The sequence below is a fragment of the Dasypus novemcinctus genome, chromosome 25 (genome assembly GCF_030445035.2).
Source record: "Dasypus novemcinctus isolate mDasNov1 chromosome 25, mDasNov1.1.hap2, whole genome shotgun sequence".
NCBI lineage: Eukaryota > Metazoa > Chordata > Mammalia > Cingulata > Dasypodidae > Dasypus > Dasypus novemcinctus.
Genome location: NC_080697.1, coordinates 19,852,122 through 19,877,162, shown reverse-complemented (window position 1 = coordinate 19,877,162; position 25,041 = coordinate 19,852,122). Strand labels below are relative to the sequence as shown.

At 47.7% G+C, this 25,041-nt stretch overlaps 1 protein-coding gene across 2 annotated transcripts in view; it reads right to left on the bottom strand.

Annotated features, from left to right (window-relative positions):
• LOXL2 (lysyl oxidase like 2) overlaps positions 1-25,041 on the bottom strand; it is a 96,627-nt gene that overhangs the window by 51,424 nt on the left and 20,162 nt on the right. For both annotated transcript variants that reach the window (XM_004452347.4, XM_004452346.5), the window contains exons 2-3: positions 17,160-17,591; positions 10,662-10,837 (exon numbers count right to left, since the gene is read on the bottom strand). In XM_004452347.4, the coding sequence (XP_004452404.1) occupies positions 10,662-10,837; positions 17,160-17,514 (531 nt within the window). In that variant the 5' untranslated portion in view covers positions 17,515-17,591. The remainder of the gene's footprint in view (positions 1-10,661; positions 10,838-17,159; positions 17,592-25,041) is intronic.

Below are 25,041 nucleotides of genomic sequence, written 5' to 3'. Positions count from 1 at the left end.
TTAAAAATTTTTATAAGTTGGTTTTCTTAAAAAAAAAAGTTTTTAATTTTAAAAATTTGAGTCCGAATGTTGTTCTTCTTATCATGGACAAAATAGTGCACCCAGGCCCCCAAAAAGCTCCCCCAGTCAAGTTGTTCACAGAACCTTCTGGACTTGTACTACTCAGTCATCACATCCACAGGCAGGGCCTGACGCAATGGGGAAAACCAATTACAGCAGGCGGGGAAGGGGGGCGCTGCTCCTGGTCCACCTGGCAGGTTAGTGACTGAGGGAAGGGTATTAGGGCTCCACCTCCCACGTTCATGTCTGCACAAGATTAAAAATTCGCAGCATTTGTGGATGACTTGAAAATTCCATAATGTGACCATCTGAGGCTGTCACTAATGAGGAAAACTCACCAATTTTGGAAGTCTAGCTAGAGATTGCATCAGGGAAAGACACAGAAGGGGGCAAGGCAAGAAAGCAACAAGCCCCCAAGAATCCACAGTACAATTCAGTCTAAAATCTCAACACTAGGCAAAGAGTCTCCTGGGAAGGCAATTTTGCAAAAGCCCAGGGGGCTTCCGTTCCAGAGCTTAATGTCAGCCCAGGCCTTCCCACCCGGGAAGTCAGACTTGGAGTGGTGTTGGCCGGGAGGACCACGCTGGGGGAAACATATCCTCACACCAGCGTCTCAGCTGGAATGCACAGGCTGGTTAGTTCTACGAACTTCTGCTCACTGAGCATGGCCCCCGCCGTTGCTCTCAGGATCCCACATCTGCTCTCCACAGCCTTCTTTCCGCCAGCTATTTAAAAAATGGTCTTCCAGAGACAGACTCGTTTTTCCCAACTGCCAGCTTGGCACCTTCCAGCTCCTCCAACAGAAGATGTCCAAGATGTTTCCAATTTGTCCTCATTGCATCTAGCAAGGCTCCTGCCCTCCTAGATTTAAAAGACTAAAAATCTTGCCTGCATTTTTTTACCCTTACTCTTCTTCACGCTTATAGCCAATTCTGCCTCAGCAATATCTTTTCTATCCTTCTGTGACCTTTCTATTCCCACTTCTATTTTCCAGTCAGCTGTGCAAGGAGAATTGCAGAAGTAAAAGAAATGCATTCGTTTTGTCATTTCATTTAGGCCCTGTGCTCTCTCCTCATCTCTGATGTAATCACCGTTCCAGTCCCCCTCGCACCCTGCCAACATCTTCATCCTTTTTTTTTCTTTTTTTTCCAGGAGATACCGGGAATTGAACCTGGGACCTCATATATAGAGGGAGGCTCTCAGATCACTGAGCTACACCTGCTCCCGACGTTCATCCACTTTTGCCGTTGTTTCTTCATGGGTCTTACTCGAAACTTTCCAAAGCTTACTGCATAAAGTTGACTCCTCAGCCTCCTGGTCCAGAACTCACCTGGCCTGACCCAATCTGTCCCCCAATCTCATTTCCTCGCTTTTCCTTTTCCAGCCAAAAAGCTCCTTTCCCTTCACACTCCAACATCAAGCCACTCCCTGGAAATCTTTCTCCAGTTCTCTCCAGCTATCAGAATCCTACCCACTCTCAAGGGCAATTTCATTCACTAGAAAATATTCATTCGGTGCTCCTACGTCCCAGGTACTGTGCTAGATCTGGGAATGCACAGGTGAACCGGATAGGAGAGCTCCTTGCTCCCACTCCAGGGGGATGGGGACTCTACCAGCCTCTATAGGAAGATTCCCGCTCTCCTCTTCCACCAAATAGCTCATCCACATAGATTTGATTCCTTCTTTACTCCTCCAGATTTACTTTCTGAGTCACTCCTTTAGTCCTTGGCTTGTACTGACTTCCTTGTAATTTATCATTCTACATTTTTTTTCCATCCAGTTGGACCATGAATCCCTACAAGGGCAAAATGGTGCCTTGTTCATTTTTTTATAACCCACAACTCTTAGTGCCAGACACATAGTGGGGCCTCAAATATTTTTTTAATGGACCAATAATAACTTTTAAAACCCCCACAACAGGAATTTGGCTTCGAGAGAAATGTTGGGCTCCCAAGCCAAAATTTGAATAAAGACTCCCTTTCTTCTTTGTTTAATGTAAACTAAACAGCTAGTCAGTCCTTGCCTCTCCTCCTAATATAAGCGCTACTTGTGTGATTTATGGGTAGACAGGAGAACATCTGCACTTGGTTCACATATTTGCTTGTCTCCTGAGCTAATAAACAGTTACTGATCTCAGTCAAAAGCTGTTCTGATCCTCCGCACACACTTCGATGGCTCGGCTAAGTGGGTATTACCTGTGAACAGAATGAGTCGTGTTGCATGAGAAGAGTCTGGTGGCGATGCAATTATCCCCTCTGGGTTTAGCCAACCAGGAGTGCATGGCGTAAGCAGACGCCCTCCGCTTTCTCCAGCCTGTGACTTCTGCCTGGGTCAGACGGCTGAAAGGGAGCGAGGACAGGAATCCTGAGGATTTCTGTTGCTCTGCTCTAAGGGATGGAGTTGGGGTGGAGGGGTTTGGAGGCGGCCGTAGGCGTGGCGAGCTGACGTCATGCTAAAGCCCCAACAGGAAAATGCCAACGGCCCTATAAATCAAGAGCTTTGCAACACGGCTCGAATAGTGAATGCTCTCTGTTTCATTTTCCAACCTGGGAGCACTTGGGTAGGTAACAGAGGCTTCTTCTTTGGAGAACAGGCAAGCCCTGCTGTCTGCAGGAAGTTGGCGAGACATCTCTCCAGCAACCAGTCCCTCTGACCCAGCTGTTCCTCCCAGTCCTGGCAGGGGAGCTGAGGCCACCGGCTAGACGAGTCCTGGACCAGGCCAGATGGTCCACCACATATTCCAGTGGTGTACCTGTGCTGTCATCACAATGGGAAGGAAGTAATCATTTGCAAACTTGTCCTTCTCCAATACTAGATGATGAGCGCTGAGAGGACAGGACGGCCTGTTTCATCAATTCCTTTATCCCTAGTGCTGAGCATAGGCTCTGATGCTCAATTAAAAGATATCAAATACATGAATGAGTGAATGGCCACAGCTACATCGCCCAGCTGTCCTTTTTTTATTTTTATTTTTTTATCTATTTCTCTCCCTTTTGTACTACCCCCCGCCCCAGTTGTCTGCTCTGTGTCTATTCGCTGCGTGTTCTTCCGTGTCTGCTTCCACTGTTGTATTGTTTTTTTAAAGATTTATTTATTTATTTCTCTCCCCTACCCCCTACCCCCTACCCCAGTTGTCTGTTCTCTGTGTCTATTTGCTGTGTCTTGTTTCTTTGTCCACTTCTGTTGTTGCCAGCGGCATGGGAATCTGTGTTTCTTTTTGTTGCGTCATCTTGTTGTGTCAGCTCTCTGTGTGGGCGGCACCATTCCTGGGCAGGCTGCACTTTCCTTCACGCTGGGCGGCTCTCCTTACGGGGCGCACTCCTTGCGCGTGGGGCTCCCCTATGCGGGGACACCCCTGCGTGGCAGGGCACTCCTTGCACATGTCAGCACTGCACATGGGCCAGCTCCACATGGGTCAAGGAGGCCCGGGGTTTGAACCGTGGACCTCCCATGTGGTAGACGGATGCCCTAACCACTGGGCCAAGTCCACTTCCCCCAGCTGTCTTAGTCACGACCTCAGGGGATGGAGTGGGGGAATTCCTTGGCATTGACCACCTGGCACGACCGATGTAACTCAAAAGAGCCACGTGGGCCCAACGGGGAGCCAGATTGGAAGCCACCAGCCCTGCCCTAGCCAGGCCATAGGCCTGCAGAATGGATCTGCCCTGCCAGGACAGAGAAGCTTTCTCTGGCCCAGCTCAAGCCCTTACTTCCTCCAGAAGGCATCCCCCCCGCTGATCTCCACCCATGCATCTCTCCCTTCTCCAAACTGCCGCAAAACTTAGCACCCAACCCACACTGTGGGAAGTGTGATTCCATAGGCGTCATTCATTTTGTCTACAAAACGATTATGTTCCTTATTCGTTTATTTCATCTCACAAGTAACTCTAACAGTATTGACACTTTTCAAAGTTTCATGTACAACATCCCAGCCAGGAATCAGCTTCTTGGCTTTACCAGGATGTGCCCAATTTCAAATATTTTGTCCTGTTACTCCATAAAGATGTCTTGCTTGTCACACTCTGTGACCTAGTTTCCGTTTGGAAAACAGGTCACCTCACAACTACTTCTCTCGTGTCCCTTGTAATGGCTGGCAAGCCCTGGACACACATAGGCTCCAATAAATAGACTCGTAAAGTGTTAGGGCCAGACACGATCTTATACATCCTCTTGTCCAAGTTCCCTGTGACCTAGGACAGGCAAAACCCGTGAGAGCCATAGCTCATTCCCTGGCTTGGCAGGTGAGCATCCCTGGGAATTCAGAGGCAGCGGGCTTTCGCCATAGCTCTTCGCTCCTTTGCTAAAGGGTCTGGCACAAAGCGCCCACTTGCTACCATTTCTCTTCCCTGAGGGAGGTCTGCCAGCCGTTCCGTGGCTGTCTGGGGAAGGAGGTCTACATTTAGGCTTGGCGAACTTCACTTGACCGAACTTCACAGAGAGGAAAACAGACCCTCTTTCTTCTCTAAACCACTGCAGTGCGGCCTGGTGCAAATATGCTCTGGTGGGGAGTGAAACCCCCCACCAGGAAGCGCTCAGACCTTTCTGGAGTTAATTACTTCGATGCAGACTCCAGGCGCCCCCAGCCCCACCCCTAGCCCTTAGGAGGCCCCAGATGCTGACAGAAGACTGCTGCTCAGAGGGCAAGCTTGAAGCATTTGGCAGCTGACTGCGATGCATAAAAAACCTCAAATCCTGGAATTTCAAAAATTCACAACAGCTCAGACCTACAGTTCCCAGGACAAGAAAGGGCATTTCCAGTTTTCAGAGTCCTCAGAAGGAAGAGAAGGGGAATGGGGCGCTAGATTCTCCCTTCTGATGGAAGTGAATGACCTTCCCCAAGCTCTGTCCTCATTGCTCCTCTGTCCACCTCCCACAACCTCGTGGGCTGCCTATTGTACAGAAAGGAAACTGAGGCACAGAGGGCCCTCAGTGGGTGGGCAACTCCTAAATCTCACAGCCTGGAAATTTCCAATTAGTTTCTGATAACCTAATTGCTTTATGCAAAATAGCCTTAAAAAACAGGTAGGAAAGTAAGTTGTGGCATGGGGTAGGGCATGGGGGAGATGAAGGAAAGAGAAGAGCGGCAAATTCCCTGTTCTCACTGCACATGGACCCTGCCACAAGCTTTTCTATGAGCACAACACATAGCAATGTGCAAAACAGCCCCTGTACGAGGTTTGCTCAAAAGGGCATCTGGATTTGTAATCTCTCCTTATCTAATGCTTTTTCCAACTTGTTCACCAGCCACAAGTCAGGAAACAAAGTTTCTTGACAGAGCCTCTAAAATCCGCGAAGGTTTAGTTGTTTTCTGGGTTTAAAAAAGATCTGTTCACTTGGAACCAACGGTGTTTCACATTTTATTGGTTGCTCCTGCTTACCTCCCTTTAAAAAGATTTTGAAGGTTGACCTAAGATACATTTTCCTTATTACCAGCCAAACCTTTGTTTTACAAGGGGATGTACAGAGACCCCAAAAAAAAGGCCAGTCACTCAGGGCATAGAGCAGCAAGTCCCAGTCTCCACTCTGGGGTTTAAAATTTAGAATGCACAGCAAGAGGTGTTGGCATGGCCTGTGTCAGAAAAGGGGAACCCTGAGATCCTGCCTGCTTAATTTCCCGGATGAAAGAAACCAAGGTCGGTGAATCAGAGGGAGTGCTAACTGATTGCAGCACTTTATAGTCTGCAAAGCACTTTTACAGAAATCATCTGATGTTTTCCTGCAGAATATTTAAAACCACCTTATAAATGAGTGCATGCTGTGCCTTTCTAATGGAGAAACTGTTGCCAGTCTGGAGCACAGACGGTTAGAGTTGGAAGGAATTGAATCCAACTCATGCATCATAAAGCAGAGAATGGACTTGCCCAGAGCTGAGGGTAGCTCAAGGCCACAAACACATGAAATCTCCCCTGGTGGAGTCATTCATGTGGAGAAGGTATCCTTTTTCTGTCCTCCAAAAGGGAATTTATGAAGTGGCAAGAAGTCCCCAAGGATGCCCCCATCAGATGCGGGAGTCCATTGAAACACAGCGGCTCATCAAGTGAAATTCCATCAGCCAGGCCCAGAGCTAGTGACTCATGCCTCTGGCACTGCAGAGGGGGACGGACTAGGTCTAGACCCACGCATGGTTTTCTTCCACTCTCTGCTTGGGGAATTTCAGTGCAAGCCTGCGAGGGCCATGAAAAACAATCCACGAGCTGTCCCCCAGTCCCCAGGATTCAACAAGGGTGAAGGTTATAGAGTAGGGGTGGGAAGAGATGGGGATGTCCTCATCACATTAATTAACCCAGCTCTTTACACCAAAGTCGCTGGACATGGAGAAAGGCATTAACTTTCAGAAATAACTTGAAAGTGAACAGACACATCACCCTTGACATGTCACTCCTGACCCCTTTTGAGTTTATGGGCACAAATTCCTCCCTGAGTTGGTGGAGTCGGGGAAGGGCTTTAAAGCTCACATTTTGATGTGGCAGAGAGAGAGCACAAAGTCTGCATGTGCTTTCAAGACTGGCTCTTGAGGGACAGAGAAGAGGCAGGGAGGGGGTCCTAGCACACACAGCACCCACACGTGTTGGCATGGGTGACACTGATTCACACAACGGTGTAAATGCCAATAGGCAGGTAGCAGGTGTCTCCTGCACGGAGCGAGGGCATTTTCATAGACGCCGAGCGACGAGGCTGGTGAAAAGTTGGCAGTTACCTAGACCCACTTCCTTCCCCATCTAGGAATCTGGCCCCAATCCCCCTGGCAGGAGGTCATCCGGTTTCTGCTTGAACTTTTGCGGAGACAAGAAGCTCTCTATTAACTAGGGGACCCAATCCACTGTGGGCCCACTTTATGTGTGATGGGGTTTTCAGCGGCGCTGAAGCCTACCTCCCATCGGCATTAGTTCTGGGAATTGGAATAAATCATAAACATTCTTCTCCATGATGGGCACTCCAAAGATTTGAAGAGAACTGACATGTCCCTCCTCCCACCTCATATCTCTTTTCTTGACAAAATATCTTAAATCCCTCACATGAGTTTAGGGAAATAATTCTTCTCACAGTGCAGAAGTTTACACCCACTTTTTAGCAGCCATATCATACCATTTTTGTTTTTTATTTTTTTGAGGTAGTGGGGCCAGGGATTGAACCTGGGACCTTGTATGTGGGGAGCTGGTGCTCAACCACTGAGCTATACCAGCTCTCCCGAGTTGGTTTTTTCATTTGTCTAGTTGTTTGTTTGTCGTTTTTAAAGAGGCACCAGGGATCAAACCTGGGACCTTGTACTTGGGAAGCAGGCACTCAACCACTTAATCTATATCTGCTCCTCCCCCCCATATCATGCTTTTTACTCATACTGAGCTTTTAGTCATCCAGTGCCCCCTCAGTGACTGTTCTTTACAATCACTGCTTTTCAGTTGCTCTCTCCAGTTTCACTCTTGTGACTTTTTTTTTTTTCCTGAATCTTAATATAAGACTTTATATCCATCCCTAATATGTTATGGTTTGGGATTATTATTTCAACCTACTGAGGTTTTTCTGCAACTTCATTCCATAATTTTGCATTCCAGCAATCCCTCCCAGTTTTGCGTCTCTCATCAGGATGCTTTCCATCTCCATTCAAGTTTCTGACACACGATGGGGGGCAGGAGCAGAGCCCGAGAGCACCCATTAGAGCCCGTCCCTGCTGACAGCTACCCACACGCTTACGCCTCCACTCTGCCTGTCCACTAAACCTAGGTTTCTTCCTCTTGTTCACAAAATTTAATAGGGCACATTTCTTTAGCCAAGAGGAATGATTCTGATTCCATGACTTCAGCTTCTGACACGGGCTAGTGCATGAGGTATTCGGGAGAAACTTCTCGGCATCCCACAAATAATCCCCTGTAGGTTGTCTAGGCGGTGCCCGGCTCATAAGGCCTGTTAGTGAGCATGAGTTTGGGCCGTAAAGCTCTGGATGGAAGCATCTTCCCAGTAACTGACAGAGAGTCTCCTCTGACACCCTGAGATCTGGTCCTTTTCATGACCTACTTCCAGGGGCGAGATTACAGGGGCCAGCTCATTCGTTGGAAGTTCCCTTGGTGTCTGTGGCCGGGCAGGAAAGCTCCAGCGTGACCCGCAGCAACCAGCCTGATTTGCTCTGACAGCAAGAGGGAGGCCTCCTGGGCAGATGCGAAACATTGAAGGCTGAGGAAGCCCCCACCCTTCGTGCCAGATGGCTCCTCAGACCTCTGTGGGTCACTGTAAATTCCTTTAGGGCCATGCTTTCTTTTCCTAGCCCCCGAAACCAGGATGTGTGTGTAGTAGGTACCCTGAAAATATCTAAAATAAAGGGAGGTCCTGCTTTCCTGGCATGGAATCTTGGCCCTTTCCCCACTTATTTCAATGCCGATTCCACCCAATTATGGTTCTTTTTTTTTTTAATGTGACCAGTCTTATTTCCCCTTCAAAAGCTAAGCACTGAAAAACTGGTACATAGAAGAACTCAATAAGCATTTATCTTTTGCAGTGCCATTCACAGAGCCCCTTTTCTAGGGTCAATTTTTTCTAGTTACAGATGACTCTTGTCATTTTCACAACCTAAAATTCACCAACATTTCGACCCACCTGCCTTTTATTCAAGTCATCAATGACTCCCTTAAGCCAAGAAGCTTGATTTTCACTTGATCTTCCAAGGGGTTTATCCTGAGGTTCTAGACTGAACAAAGGCCATTAAAGATGTTATAAATAAGCTCATTGTCCCATTAGGCAGGGCAGTAACATGAAGAAATGATGTTTCCATTGCTCATCATTGTTTAGTTTAATATTTTAGCCTGAGAGATTCTCCACCTGAGGAGATAGTGATCTTTGGTTTGAATTCCTAGGGAGAAGAAAATTTGGGAGATAAAGATACGTTCCCACTAAGTGCCTAGCATTATTTTTGTGGGTGCAGTGATGAATAAGATATAACTCCTGCCCTCCAGGAGCTTCCAATCTCATTGGAAAGATGAGATACAAATAAGTGGGAGCCAATTACTCCATCTGTGTTTACAAAGAGAGGGGAGAGAAAGTACTGTGACCCGCCCTCCAAATCATAAACTTCATGGTAAAGCACAGCTGTCATCAGTAACTGGAGCACTATATAAAGGACATGAACTCTAAAACGATCTCATCTAGTCATCCCAAATAAAACAGCTTTTGAGAGTGTTCAGTAGAACTGGTCTCGTCCTTTCATCTGGGAGAAGGCTGGCACGTCTGGGGCCAAATCCTTTTCCGTGCTCTGATGCAGGCTTGGCCAAGTTCCCAGTGCACTTGGTGTACTCTAGGAACATATGAGAAAGAGCAGGACAGTGTGAGTCATGGGTATAAAACATAGAGACCACAGTCTGGGTAAAACATCTTCTGGGGCCCAACTAGGGCAATTACAAGAGTCACCTTTCTTCAGTGTTAGTCCTGGGCTCAGCTGGAGACTGACAATGAAGGCTCTTGGCCTGGACTCATGGCAGATCCCACAGCCCCTCGGGGGTGACATTTAATAGATTCCTTGAGGAAAGGAGTCTGGGCCGCTGACTCCTCCTGCCCCAACTCCCACATTCATTGCACATAAGAGTAGTGCAATAGATGCTTGTTAATTTAGTGGCTTAGATAAAATACTTGAAAAGCTAAACCTGAAATTTAGTTGTAAATTTAGAAGAAGGGTCACCAGTCATTTTGCCATTCCCAAATGCTGGAAATATCGGAATCATCTGGGGATCTTAAAAAACAAACAAATAACCCTTGTCTCATAGAAGGAGATTTTGAATCTGAACATCTGAATCAAAGTGATTTTCAGCCCCAGCTAGATGTGGGAACAACTATCCAGTTAACCTGTGTGATCGTTTATCACTTTTGAGCTTAGGTTACAAAAGACTGTGGCTTCCCTCATGATCTCTCTTTCTCTCTTTCTCTTCCGGATCCCTCACTCTGGGAGAAGTCAACCTCCATATCTTGAGGACAGTCCAGCGGCTTATGAAGAGGCACATGTAGAGAGGAACTATGGGCCCCACCCAAGAGCCAGGAAAGAACCAAAGCCTGCCAGTTACCACATGAGTGAGCCTGGAAGAGGATCCTCCAGCCCCACTGGAGCCAGATGACATAGTGACTGCACCCCATGAGAGAAGCTGAGCAGAATCACCCAGCTGAGTTGTCTAGGTTCTTGACCATCAGAAATTGTGTTAGATGACAAATGCTCATTGTTTTAAGCCCTTAAAATAGGGGGTAATTTGTGATGAGGCAATTGGTAACTAATACATTTTCCCAACACAAAGGGCAAGCTCCTGACTATGCCCATCTTTCTGGCCTCATTTCCCACCTCTCCCACATCCACACTTAACTCTAGACCACACCGACCTGCTTACCCCCAGATCACACCTCTGTACCTCTCTGCCTTTGCCCAAGTTGTCCTCTGTGTCTGGGATGCTTTTTTCCTACTGATGCATCTCTGATATTCACTTCTCCAGAAATCCTCCCCAAATTGCCCACACACCAAACCAAGTTAGGCAAGGTCCCCAGTTTGGTGGTAAAAGGCACTCCTTGAAATCAGCAGGCAAGAACTGAGTTATATAGAGGAAGAAAATGTTCACCAAAAGCATATGACTTGCCTCTATCTGGTTGATCAATGAATTGTCAAATTTGAACCCAGGAATCCTCTTGTCACTGCATATCACACCCACATCTTCTGTGTGCTTACAGTCGGTGACACCCCAGCCATTGGAGGAACAGGCTGCGAGGGTTGCCTCTTTGCCAGTGCAGTAGATATTGTCCAGCCAGATGGGTCCTGGAGGAAGCAGAGAAGAGAGCAATCAAGTGCCACATCAAAATAGCCTTGAGTCTTTGGAGATACCAAAGAGATTCCCCTTGATTGCGGCCGCTGCACATGGCCATCAAGTGATTTTTATTATGTTCAGATAGGGTGTGTAGTCCTAGATTATCTGGATTCCCTTGTCAGAGTAAGCGGCTGATGTAACTTGGGGGTGTGGTAGATTGAACATGACTAGAATCAAAATCAGATTTAAGTCCCACAAAGCACCTAGCACAGTGGACAGTGCATGGAGACCAAGCTGGGTTTGAATTCTGGCTCAGCAGCTTAGCCATATGACCTGGGCCTAACCCCCTTTTTGTCTCAACAGGAAGTGGAGAGGATAAGAAAACTTGAATTGCGGGGTGGTGTTGTGTGGGTTAGCTATACCACATGCCACGTGCCTAGTTTCTGGTTGGGCCCAGAGTGGGCACTCAAATACGGTGACTGTGAGATGATCATTATTCTAGTTATACTAAAATGCAAACCAAACTATGGTGCTAACCAAAGTCAACTTTCATCTGCAGCAGAGTCTGAACTGTAACCCCTCAGGAAAATGCTAAGTAGTTCATTTTGCCAGTTTTCCGGCAATAGAGGGTTTCAAGTTTGAAAGGCATTGTCCCATGTTACCTCTTTGGCCTTCCCAATCCCTCAGGGAAGAGGCTGGGGCAGGCATTATCATTCCCAGAGCACAGACACTGAGCTCCGGCTCAGAGAGGGCAACTCCCTGGTGCCAGGCCATGCACCTGCGCCCAGAACCCTGGTCCCTAACTCCTGGGTCAGTGCTCCTCTCTCCCCCTGATGCTTCCCATCCACTGAGTCAGAGACGACCCGGCTTAGAGCAGTCCACAGAGACCTCTTCTCATGTTCAGGAGGCAGGAGTCGCAGGGCGAGCTGCCTAGAGGCAGCCGTGGTGCTCTGCTCACCTTCTTTCCATTTCCTGGCTTGCACTGAGGACCAGAGGGTTTCCAATCATGATTTTTTTAAACAAGTTAACAAGTGCCACTAGAAGAACTCCACCAAAACCAGAAGCCTCTCTCTTTTCTCCTTTTAGAAGACTGTATTATAGTCGAGTCAGGTAAACCTGGGTTCAAACTCCATCTGCCACGGACTAGGACACTAGGTCAACTACTTATCCAAGCTGGTTTGCCATTTCTGAAGTAAAAATAATGCTACCCAATAAACAGGTTGCCATAGAGCCTGGCATGTGTTCAGCCTCCTTTTCCCCTTCTGTTTCGAGTAAACCAGAAAACCAGTGAATTCCATTGTTTTCATGATATAAGGAAAAGCAGGTGAAAACACTGCCATCGTAGAGTTAGAAAACCAAGAATTGGAGATTCTTCAAGGTCAGGGAGAACACAAGGACATCGCCTGACTTCCAGTCCCCGCTGAAACATGTCTGTTGTGATGGATGGGTGGTCGGGGCTCAGGGCGAGAGAGCCTTAGACACATTGTGCGGGAACAAAGAGCTCATTGAAAACATCTGGGCTGAGGTTTCCCAACTGGATTCTCAGTTTGGCCTAGTTTCCAAGCTGTCAAGCTCCGCTGAAACATGCAGCCTCTAATCAATTGCTGTTTCAACAACAAACCAATGTTTGTCTTGCTAAGTACCAGAAACGGAAAAGACCCTCCACATTTGAAGCGGGCCTCTTCCCTGGAACATTCTACAGCAAAGCCAAAAGAAGCAGCACCCTTATTCCATCTGCAGTGAGAGCAACCGCACCAGCTAAGGAGAGGGGAAGCAATCAGTACAGGGTTAAAGAACCCATGAAGAGCTGCAAAACAGAGATGCTACAGAACCAGCTTCACTTCTTGATAAGGAACATTTGAAATTGGCACCCTGGAGTGCTAAGGGGAGCTAAGATTCCCCAGAGAGTTGCTCTTTTACATAGTTTAGATGGACACTCAACAACCTTCTCCCTTCATAGCCTGGTCAATTATTTTTTCTTAGATGATGGAAATTTAAATTTCTACTTAGCCCAAGACAGTAATCATGTGTGGCATATTCATTTGGCCTGATTTAATGCCAATGTTTTTTTCCTGTACACTTAGTGCCTGTCAACTATACAGATGCGGATTCAAAAGCACCCAGCTTCTGGTTCTGCCTCTCAGCAGAGGGTGGGTTTAGGCACAGGTCAATAGATGCCATCTCACAGTGAGGAGGGACACGGCACTGGGGACACAGACGAGGCTCAAAGTTTGGATGCAAAAAATCAGGCAATGAGAAACAAAACTTCATGTTACTCATTCAACCCATTTATTCTATAAAATGCCTTTCCTGATGAAAGAAGAGATGCACAAACAAATTAACAAACCATTTAGAAAAGAGAGATCATAAGTAAGGTCCCATTTGAATGCCAGGGCTCTGCCAGTAATATACAACTGCTCAGTTTAGAAACTGGGGGGCCCCCCTGTAGACCTCATGTGGCTTAGTCACTCTCATCTGGAGACCAGTGGGGTCAGCTGGAAATGGGCTTTAGCCTCTTGGTTCTGAAGGCGGCCTCGCAGGCAGAGGTGAGCAGCCACTCTCGGTTCAGGTTGCTGTGAGACCAACCAGGAGGTAAGAGATGGGGCAGCTGCCCCTTCTAGAATGCTCTAAAAGGGCCCATGACTCATCTGAGCTCAGAGGCACTTCGGGAGAAGAGACCCGTTGCCAGGCCAGGCTAGGAAACCAGGGTGCTCCCTGGGGTGCTCTCGCTGGCTGCATTATTACACCCTGCCTGACCTCTCCTGTGCAGAGAGAGAGGACAGAGCTCATGGAGCTCACGACACTGAGGACGCCTGAAGGGCAGCCTCTTGGGGGGAGCGGCACCCTTCCCAGCTCATCCGCAGAGCCCGCTCCAGGGCTGTGGTCACCATGTCAAATACCAGGGGGGTTATTTTATTTTATTTTATTTTTATTTTCTTTTTCTGTCAAATATCATTTTGTCAAATGTTTTTTTATATTCTCTCAACCCAAAATTTCAATTAATCAATTGAATATTTATTGAACATCCACCCCATACCCAGCTTGAAAATCCTGGACTGATTCTGATGACACTGGAATATTCTTATATTTATAACGTCTCTCAACACTTAAACCAAGTACAATTTTACGTAGCGTGCATAACTCTTTTTTTTTAAAAGATTTATTTATTTATTTATTTCTCCCCTCCCTCCCCGCCCCAGTTGTCTGTTCTCTGTGTCTATTTGCTGCATCTTCTTTGTCCGCTTCTGTTGTTGTCAGCGGCATGAGAATCTGTGTTTCGTTTTGTTGCGTCATCTTGTTTTGTCAGCTCTCTGTGTGTGCAGCGCCATTCCTGGGCAGGCTGAACTTTCTTTCGCGATGGGCAGCTCTCCTTACAGGGGCGCACTCCTTGCCCGTGGGTCTCCCCTATGCGGGGGACACCACTGCATGGCAGGGCACTCCTTGCGCGCATCAGCTCTGCGTGTGGGCGAGTTCACCACACGGGTCAAGGAGGCCCGGGTTTTGAACCGCGGACCTCCCATATGGTAGGCAGACACCCTAACCACTGGGTCAAGTCTGCTTCCCTCGTGCGCAACTCTTAAAGCCCTGACACACGACAGGTTTTCTTTGTTGAGCTCCTCTTTCTCCCTGTCTTCTCTTTGATACTTCTCCAGTCATAATTCTAGATGGTTTAATACCTACACAGATGAATGACTCTTTCAGTACTCTTGGCCTCTTACATCCCGTTCCTTCCTCTCCCCAGTGATTGGCTCTCCACGTGCCCCCTCGACCCCTCCCTCATGGTCATAGCCTAGACCTTGTCATCACCAGTAATGGCACCCTTCTCAACCTCCATTTCAGCCACCCTGCTCTCCAGCCTCCTTCACCCCTCTCTCTAGCACACCCCTTCTAGCATCCCAATCCCAACAGTCTCATGATCCATTGATCCTGGCGGCTACTCCCAATCCTTCAACTCCTTCATGTTATTACTTTTCTCCTTAACCAGCTTACAGTCCATGGACCATGATTTTAAATCACATCCTCACATCAAGCCTTCCACTCCCGTGAACTTCTCTCCCTCCATCACCCTTGCATGGCAAGGCCAACCCAGATAAACCCACTTTTCCAGCTACCCTGTGTCTGTCCCTGGGAAAGTGAACATTGGTGGGGAAAAATCACAATCATGTGGTTGGTTTAATGATAGGTCAGTTTTAAGTTTGGACAGAAATAAAGTTGTTGCTGGAAAAACCTACAGTCACTGGAAAGTACTTGCTATAAAATAAGGCTTAGAGACCCTGGAATAGAAAGCATAAATCTGAAGCTATCCCTGGATTGCTAAACTAGCAGAATAAACATAAATGGGAATAATGTAGAAGTGTCAGATGTTTTTGAAAAAGACAGGAAATGGGCTTTAAAAGCCCAGCATCTGCTAACTTGTCCTTGCTGCTTTGGCTCTCATCACTGCTAAATAACCCAGAGTCAGCTTCAGAGAACAGTTTACTCTTAAGTGTAGACTCTTGATCTTGTTATTCCATCAGGAAATTTTTAATTGCACTGAGGTAAAAAATACATGAGATGGCATTTTCTTTCACATACACTTCATAAAATAATGGAAAACATCGTTAGAAGGGACCATAACAGTTATCTATTTCCATGTTTCCCAAACCTGGCTACATATCACAATCACCTGGGGCTGGGGAGGGGGATGGGGTGCTTCAAAAGCTACCAGAGGAGGCAGTGGATGTGGCTCAAGTAGTTGAGTGCCTGCCTCCCACATGGGAGGTCCCAGGTTTAGTTCCCGGTGCCTCCTAAGGAAGACAAACAAACAACGAGCAGGCAATGAGCAAAAGCAATGAGCAGACAATGAGCAAAAACAACAAGCAGACAACAGACACACAAACAAAAAAAGCTCAGTAAGACAAAGAGCCAATAACCAGCTGACAACGTGCAAAAACAAAAGAGCAGAGAGTGGATGTGGTTCAAGCACTTGAGCACCTGCCTTCCACATAGGAGGTCTGGGGTCTGGTTCCTCCTAAAGAAAAAACAAATAGACAAGGAGCAGGCAACAAGCACAAACAATGAGCAAACAGATGAAGGAGCCATCTCGGCGGGGGGAAGCTACCAGAATCCCAGGCTCCACCTGGACCTTTTAAACCAGAACATCATGGCTTGAGGACTGAGACATTCTGCATTGTAAGACCTCCAGGTAATTTTAATGCAGCTGGCATGGCATTAATCCATCATACCAGGACAGTTTAGGAATCACCACTTTAATCCAGCAACCAGACCCAAGCATGATGCCTTGTGCATTATCTCTGCCGGGTGGAATAACAGCTTAACAACTCAGGAACAGGGAACTCCTGGCTCCTGAAATGTTTTTCTTTAGATCATACCCTTCAATTCACCCTTACCCACTTTCCTATTAAGGCCCACATATCATCAGAGTGTCAAGAGTTCCTATAAAATCCACTTCCAAATGGAGAAATTGAGGCCAAAGGGGGAAAGTGCCTTCTTCAAAATCATATAGTTAGGCCAGCACCGGACTGAACTCAAGGTTTGGATTCCAAGCTCTTATAACATTTTTTTTTTAAAGCCAATTGATTTGAACCTGATATGGGAGGAAAACAGTCAGGCCAAAGGTGAAAAATCCCCTCCAGTCCTGGCCTGTTTTCCTCCTGGCCAAGCCCACAATAGCATGCTAGTGCTGAAGGCATGTGCTCTCGCTAGGCAGGCAAGTGGTGGAGCCAGAGGACACTAACACACGGGGAGCCTTTGCGAGAAAGAGCCTGCTTTGAGGGACCAGTTTAGAGCAAGGTGCAACTTTCCCACCTCTCCAGGTCAGGGCAGGTGGCTTGGAAAGATAAGCACAGGCTTTTCCCTAGGGCTGCAGGCTTTCCCAAGATGTGGGGCTTTTCAGCGCTAAACCCAGGAAGGCCCGGGCAAATCAGCACAGTTGGTCATTCTACCCATACCTGCTTTTCCACGGGGCACACCTGGGACAGCCACAGGAGGTTGCCCTTTCACAGGGGTTCTTAGCCCTTTTTGTTCCACGGACCCCTTTGCCAGGCAGGTGAAATGAATCCTCCTGTAATTTATTTATCGAAGACACTCAAAAGTGAAGGAAATGCTAGATTTCAGTCAGAGGTCAGAGAAAATAAAGATAATAAGTTGATTTTTTTTCTCAGTTCAAGCTCACGGACTGCCTGAAATCTTTCCTGGTTAGGAACCCCTGCCCTAGATGGAGCACAATGAGGAGTTCAGGCCAAGCTAACTTTCACCAGGTTAACCTCGGGTAGGATTACGCCCAGGTTAGGCCGAAGGCCGCCCTCACCCCGTCCCAAAGCAGGGTTTTACCTTCGCCCTTGCCGTAGGAGGCGCTGGCGGTCCAGGACTTGGCCTCCACGTATCCCAGCTCGCGGCACACGACGTGGGCGGCGTGGATGGAGAAGTCGTCGTCGCACACGGTGCCCCACGCCCCGTTGTAGTACACCTCCACCCGCCCCTCGCTGTGCTTCCTCTTCTGGCCCGCCAGGCGCAGCTGGATCTTGACCACGTCTGAGGGCACCTGAGGCCGGTGGAACTCGGGGGCTGGCTGCTGGAAGTACTCGGGGTAGCTGGGCCAGCTCTCGTACTGTGCCAGGCTCAGCCAGGGCAGGAGGGTGAGCACGGCCAAGCAGCAGCAGAGGCAGGAGCCTAGAGGCCTCTTCATCTCGGTCCTCTGGCTGGAGGAGCTGACCGAAGGGGTACACTGAGGCAGGGGCGGTAGGGGGAAGCACCGAGAGTTTCCTGGAAGAGAGGAGAGATGCATTAGAATAGGGATGCAGGGTGACAGATAGCTACAAAACGTTCAGTGCCTTCACCCTTTTTTTTTTTAAAGGAGGTACCGGGGATTGAACCCAGGACCTCGTGCAGGCAAAGCAGGTGCTCAATCACCGAGCTACACCCGGCTCCCAACTTCATACTCTTTTGCTTAACATTCAAGGCTCTGCACAGTCTACGCTCTAACCCACCCTCCTCTCACGAAGTCCCACCTCTCTTGCCCACCCACCTTCCCATATCTCTGAAATGCTTTTGTTTTAGTGGGGTTCCTTGCAGGAAACAGAAGGCACAAAATTAATTACAGGAAAGATTTTAAAGACTGCTGGGGAGTGGATGCAGATCGCTGGTTGAGCACCTGCTTCCCAGGTACGTGGTTCTGGGTTCAAAATCTGGTACCTCCTAAAAACCAAACCAAAACAAAAAAACAACTTTTGACAGAATATGGGCAGAATCCAAGGAAACTAAGGAAGGATAGGGAGCTGTTACCTCCCCTAGGCTCGGAGGCCAAGAGGGGGGAGTGGTGCTGGAACGAGGAGTGGGGCTAAACTAAGAGGGACCCCTGTTAGGAGCTGTGGCCCTTAGGAAAGAGCCTACCCACAGCCAGCCGGGGAAAGGAACGGGAATAAAGGCATACCTAGTCTCACTCTTCTCATTTCCTTCTGGCGCCTCCTTTTGTGTGAATGCAACCAGAAGCAAGGGCAGGGACCCCCTGGGGGAGTCTACATAGGTCTGGCCCCTGGGGACAGGGTGGGGGAGAGAGTGGACGGCGGGTCCCAAGGGGTAACCAGGACACTTCCTCTTTCTCCCCATCTATTCGCGTCTTCTCTTTCTCTAAGACCCAGGCTTTACTAAGTCTAACAGGTGCACGTCGCAAACTTTATGGCTGTCACCATAAAAATAGGAAAGCCAAATCCAAACAAAAAGAACTAACAGGTTAATAAAGGGTGGAAATGATGAAATTGTTGCACAGTAATTAATCCATGTGGTGGGTTGAATTATGTAACCTGACAAACACGTTCTTAATCCTAACCCAAGTTCCCAAGGATGTGAACCCACTTTCTAATAAGATCTCTTAAGGATGCTATTTTTAGTTAAGATGTGGCCCAGCTGAATGAGGGTGGGTCTTAATCTCAATCACTAGAGACCTCATAAAGATGGCCAGGAAGCCACAGCAGCGAGAAAGGAGAGGGCATCGCCACGTGGCAGGGGGCAGAGGTACAAATCAGGGAGCCCCAGGGAGTGCAGCAGCCACCACTAGAAGGCTTAATTTTGGACTTCTCCTAGTCTCAGAACTGAGAGCAAACAAATTCTCACTGTTTAAGCCAAACCATTGTGTGTTATTTGTGAAAGCAGCTCTGGCATACCAAGACAATCCAAGACACCAGGGTTCATAGAGCAATATTCACAATAGCCCAAAGCAGGCAACAACCCATTCATTGACAGATGAGTGGATAAACAATGGAATACTATTCAGTTACAAAAAGGAATAAAGTTCTGGGACATGCTACAACATGAGTGAGAACCTTGCAAACATTACGCAAAGTGAATTAAGCCAGACACAAAAGGCTTGTATGATTTCACTTACATGAAATATCTGAAATAAGCAAATTCATAGAGAAAGTAGATTAGAGGTTACCAGGGGCAAGAGGGAGGGAGAATGGAAAGTTATTGCTTAATTGACAAAGAGTTTCTATTTTGGGTGTTGAGGAAATTTTAATAATGGAAGATGGTAATAGTAGCACAATATTACAAAAGTACTTAGTGCCACTGAATTGTATACTTTACAACAGTTAAAACGGCAAGTTTTATGTTATGTACATGTTACTATAATTTAAAAATAATTAGAATAATCCTAAAATAAAGCAGAGAAAAAGGAACATAGAAGAGGTGTCACAAACAAAAAAAAAAGTAGCAAAATGGTAGAGCTAAGTCCAAATATATCATTAATTATATTAAATAAATATTACAAATAAAAGACTAAGATTGACAGACTGGATTTTTAAAAATCCAACTTTATATTTCCTACAAGAGACACATTAAATGTATAGTTGCCCATAATCATCATAATAGATTTTTTACACCTCTGTCAATAACTGATAGAAAAAACAGACAACAAACTCTGTAAGATTTGAATGACATGATTAAAAAACTTGACCTAATACGTATATTAGTATATATATACACGAACTGAACTCAACTGCAGAGTACAGACTCATTTCTGGTAAACACAGAAGACTGGCCAAATGGGACATAAAGCAAGTCTCGACAATGTAATGAAATCATATATGATGCACTGTCTGGCCACAGTAGAATTAATCTATAAACTAAAAATGAAAGAATACCTAGGGAATCCCCAAATATTTGGAAATCGTGTATAAAGAAATAAATCTATTACTTTTCATTTCCATTTGGCTTTCAGCACCAAATTTATTCATTCATTCATTCAATAAACATTCTCTGATATCCTACTACATGCCAGGCCTTGTGTGAGTGAAACAGACACGGTCTTTCCCACGGTGTTGACAGCCTAGCTGTGATTTGCCCACAGGAAATCAGTGAATGTTCATGGGTTGAATTAACTGAGCCTAAGTGACCTGGTTTTGAATTTAGGTCAGTTTTTACTCTTTTGCACTGTTGCTATATTCTCATCTTACAGAAATTAAAGAGGGCAATGACTTGCCAAAGTCCACAGAGAGGGACAGAGGTAGCACCAACATTTGTAAAGCACCTTCCAGAGTCAGACACACTTCTCAGTACTCTACATGAATAAGTTTACATTATTAAGTAGGCACCTTTATTATTTCCAGAGGGAAACTGAGGCTCAGAGACGGTTGCACTGACAGTAAGCGGCAAGCTAGGATCTGAGTGCTGGGGATAGCTGTGACCTTCGCCACTATGATCTACCGCCTCAGTAGCTTCGCCCCAGCCCATGCCTCACCTCCCCCCAGCCCCCCATGGGGCTGCAGATGCCCCCATTTCCTTTAATCCTATCTAAGAAAGAAATGAGAAAAAAAATCTGATTTTGCAATTTGTAAAAAGAATTCTTAATTGTTGGATTTGCACAATCACAAGCAGCTCCACCCATCTTCTTGGAGTCTCAGTGTTTAACTCCTAAATCTTCCCTAGCAAAGTGTGCCTGGTTTTCTTTTGTGAGGCCTTCTACTCCCTTCTCTGGGGAATTACAATTTATTAGACCCAGCTGCTTCTCATTTCTTTTTTTTTAAAAAAAGCTTTCTTTCCCCCAACTCCCTTACTGCAAAAGTTCCACAAGCTGGTGATAAAAACTTGGAAAATACAGATGGACCAAAGGAAGAATATAATCTGTAACACCACTGTCGGAGACAACCATTCTTAGTACCAGGGTGTCGACCTTTTTTTCTGTTTATTTTTCTTTTAAGAGCTGGAATCATTTCTAGATCCTGCTTGGACAACTGCTTTTTACATCTAGCAGCATATTGTAAACGATTTGCTTCATTCTCTATTCTTTCATGAGATATTTATGGCATCACTGTCAATCTTATTGACCCACAAGGTAGTACTGGTTTGAATAGCATCCCCCAAAATCCATGTCCACCTGGAACCTCAGAATGTCACCTTATTTGGAAATAGGGTCTTTGCAGATGAAATAAGTTAAATTAAGTTGGGGTCATTAAAGTGGGCCCTAAATCCAATATGGCGTCCTTATAAGAAGAGGGAAATTTTGGACACAGACACACAGGGAAGCAAACAGAGATCAACGGGGCAGAGCTTGGAGTGATGCAGCTAAAAAGCTAGGAAAGCCAAAGACGGCCGGGAGCTACCAGAAGCTGGAAGCAGCCAGGGAAGATTCCTCCTTAGAGCCTTCAGAGGGAGCGTGGCTCTGTGCAAGCCTTGATTTTGTACTTCCAGCCTCTAGAACCGAGAATGAATTTCTGTTGTTGGAAGCCACCGAGGGTGTGGTGATTTGTGACGGCACCCTAGGAAGTGAAAACACGCCATAATCACCCTTCTCAATTTTCACTGCCACAAACGTTCGGGAAGTGAACATCCCTGCAACTAAAACCGTGCGCAATCTTGGGCTACATTCCTAAGAGTGAAATTGCCGGGGCAAAGGCTGTGCAAAAGGTCGACAGTTTTGCAAAGACGTACTCCCTCTCCTCCAGAAAAGCCGCCCCAGCTTACGCATCAGCCAGCAGCGTGTGGTTTTCCCACCACCTCGGAAAGTCTGCCTAGGACCCTGCTTTCACTCCTCTCTCAACTGAACAGGCCACAGCGGTGTTTTGTTCTAGTCAAGCGCTTCTTCTGTTACTAATGAGGTTGAGCATTTTCTTTCGTGTTCAGGGGCCCCCTGTCTTTCTTCTTTGGGGAGATCATCTTTCCAAGTCTTTTAGCCGTTATCTATGGAGCCGTTCATCTTTTCCTTATTCTGTGTAAAATTCATTTCCCGTTAGCAGCCGTCCCGCCCTTGGAAGGCGCCAACTGCCAGGGAAGCCAGGTGCACAGCAGGGCGTCCTGGAGGGCACTGCCTGGCATCTCCCCTCGCTCCCGCTCCACACGGCCACCTTTATCCTGCCACCTCCTTCAGACCACAGGCCTGGCCCCTCCCTCCCAAGCTCCACTTCAGTATTTCAGGTCTAACGCAGCCCCTGCTTGGCCTCAGAGCCCCGCCGCCCCCTTCCAGGCGGCCCCACTGTTGACAGCAGTCACTGCAGGTCCTGGTCCCCAGACGGGGCCGCCTGTGGCTGCTGGTCCCACTTAGAGGCGGCGGCAGAAGGGGAGCGGGCGACGGGCGGTCCTTGCTCTGCTGTGGACGCAGAAGGAACAGGAGGCCGCGGGTCGCCTCGGGCTGCAGGAGAGCGCCCTCGGGGCAGGGGGGACGCGAGGTGCAGGCACCCGGGAACGCACGTGGCCGGGCCTGGCCGCGTCCATGCGGGCTCCCCTGGAGCGTGGCAGGTCAGGCTTCCGACGTCTCGGCTGTGGCCGGCCTGTGGGTGCAGGTGTGCCCCTCTCTCTGTTCACATCCCTCACCAGTCGGGGAGGCTGTCGGTGAACAGACTGGCCTGGGGCGGGCACCTAGCACAGGAGCTGGAGCACCGCAGGCCCTTATCAGATATCGGTGGGGTGGTGACAGCGCGCGGATGACTCCGTGAACTCCTCCCCGTGCCCTGCTGAGTGCTGGTGGGTAAGAGCCAATTTCGTTTATACACAACAGAGCTCACACAAGGGACCAGGCAGAAGCGGAGACTGGAGTTAGGTTGGACAACGGGTCCACTTTATTTTCTAGAAAACCATTTCCCCTTCTTCAGTTTTCACTCTAGAACAGGCACATCAGTTCTGACCTGTGGTAAAATGAAGACAGGGACAAAGCAAAGGACAAACCGTATTACCCCAGCCTCACACTTGCCTCGGATGGGAACCCCATTTTGGCCCAAGAGGCCTCTCCAATCCCAGCTTTATCAACATGAAGCTGTGGCTTGGTCCTCCTCGGCGCCTTCCATCAATAGTCAGTTGTGAGAACTCCAAGGGGAGAAGGGGTGATGGGTTGCATACAAGCACAACAAGAAAGATTCTTCCTGCATTTTATTATAACGACAACAACAAAAGTCTTGTTTTACACACATGCTCCTTTCAGAAAGGATTGTCTTAGAGGAGGTGAAAGATGTTTTAGTTTCCCAGAATGTCCAAGAAATAGCCTGAAATGGTTTGGCTTAAACAACAGGAATTGATTTGCTCACAGTTTTTGAGGCCAGGTAAATGTCCAAATTAAGGCATCATCAAGGCAATGGATTTTCCCCAGAGAGGGTGGCTGGCTGCTGGTGAGCCTTGGCTCCTCTGCCACATGGCAAGGCACACAGTGGCATCTCCTGGTCTCTTCCTTCACCTCTGGGCTCCATTTCTGCATCTCGCTTCCAGTGGCCTTCTCTGAATTTATAAAGGACTCCAGTACTAGGATTAAGACCCATTCTGGTAGAGCTGGGCCACACCTTAACTGAAGGAGCCTCATCAAAAGGTCCTGCTTACAGCTGGCTTCATACCCACGGGAATGGATTCCATTTAAGAACGTATTTTTCTGGTGTATACACAGCATCAGACCATCACTCTCCACCCTCTGGACCCCCAAAAGACACGTTCCTTCTACATGCAATACACACTAATGCCATCACAATATCTCAAAAGTCATTTCAGAAGTAATGTTGAGTACAAAGTCTCAGCGTGCTCATCAACTGTAACAAATGTACCCCACTAATGAAGGAAGTTGTTAATGCGGTGAAGTGTGGGAGGGGGAGGGGGGCATATGGAAACTCCCTATGTTTTTTATGTAGCATTTATGTAATCTAAACTTTCTTTAAAAAAAAATCAGTTATGGTTGTGTTCTGTCCTGGGACACAACTCCCCTCCTTCTGTGGACCTGTGAAACCTAACGCTTCCAATAGACAATGGAGGGACCATCCTAGGATAAGCTTTCCCATCCCCACAGGGAGAAATTGGAAAGAAAACAGGGATCAAGGGTCCCACACATTTCTGAAACCCTGCAGCGCACCCTCCATGAGAGTCCCAGGTCTGAGTCGTCTATACTGTGGCTTCTGGGATGGAGCAGTAGCCCTGCCCTTTATCACTGTAAAGCTGATGCTTGCCCCGCAGCCAGGCTCCCCCAAATGCTGATGTGAAGCCCCCACCCTCTCCAGGCATCTGGAGAGCAGCCAGGCTCTCCGCAGTCTTCAGTCCCCGGGGCACAGGCTCACCCTCGAGCGCTGGGGCAGCAGCACTCTTTCTGAACAACCAGGCAGGAGGCCCACCCTCTCCAAGCATGGGGCAGAGCCCCTCTCTCCACACGCATGGGTGGGCCCTCGCTCTCAGCCCAAGATGAGGTCCTCAGTCCAGACCTCAGCTTCCATGGGTCTGCCCTTGAAGTGATTTCGCCTTCAATTTGTCCCTTCTCTGTCCCTTTTATTCTAGGCTGGCGGTGGTTCCATTCATGCAAATTGTGCAAAAAAAAAACCATTTCAGCTTTGTTTGTTGTTCTCCGGGGTTCAAACCATCAGACAAAAGAACTTTGCACAGACCCTTGGTGGAGAGCGGCATGTCCGATCCTGACTTGAACTGGAATGGCTGACGGTTCCAGATTCAGTTAAATCCTCACAGGCGCACTATTCTCCGGGGACTCATTTTCTGGGAAAGCTCCATCAGTGAGATTGCATCACCAAGCCTTAGGGAAATCCCCGGGGCATCCTCCACTCTAAACGCAGGCGGGGAAGCGGATGTGGCTCAACGGATAGAGCGTCTGCCTACCATACAGGAGGTTCAAATCCAGAGCCTCCTGGCCCATGTGATGAGTGCACAAGGAGTGCCGTGCCACACAGGGGTGTTCCCCACATAGGGGAGGCCCACAGGCAAGCAGTGTGCCCTGCAAGGAGAGCCACCCCACGCAAAAAAAAAC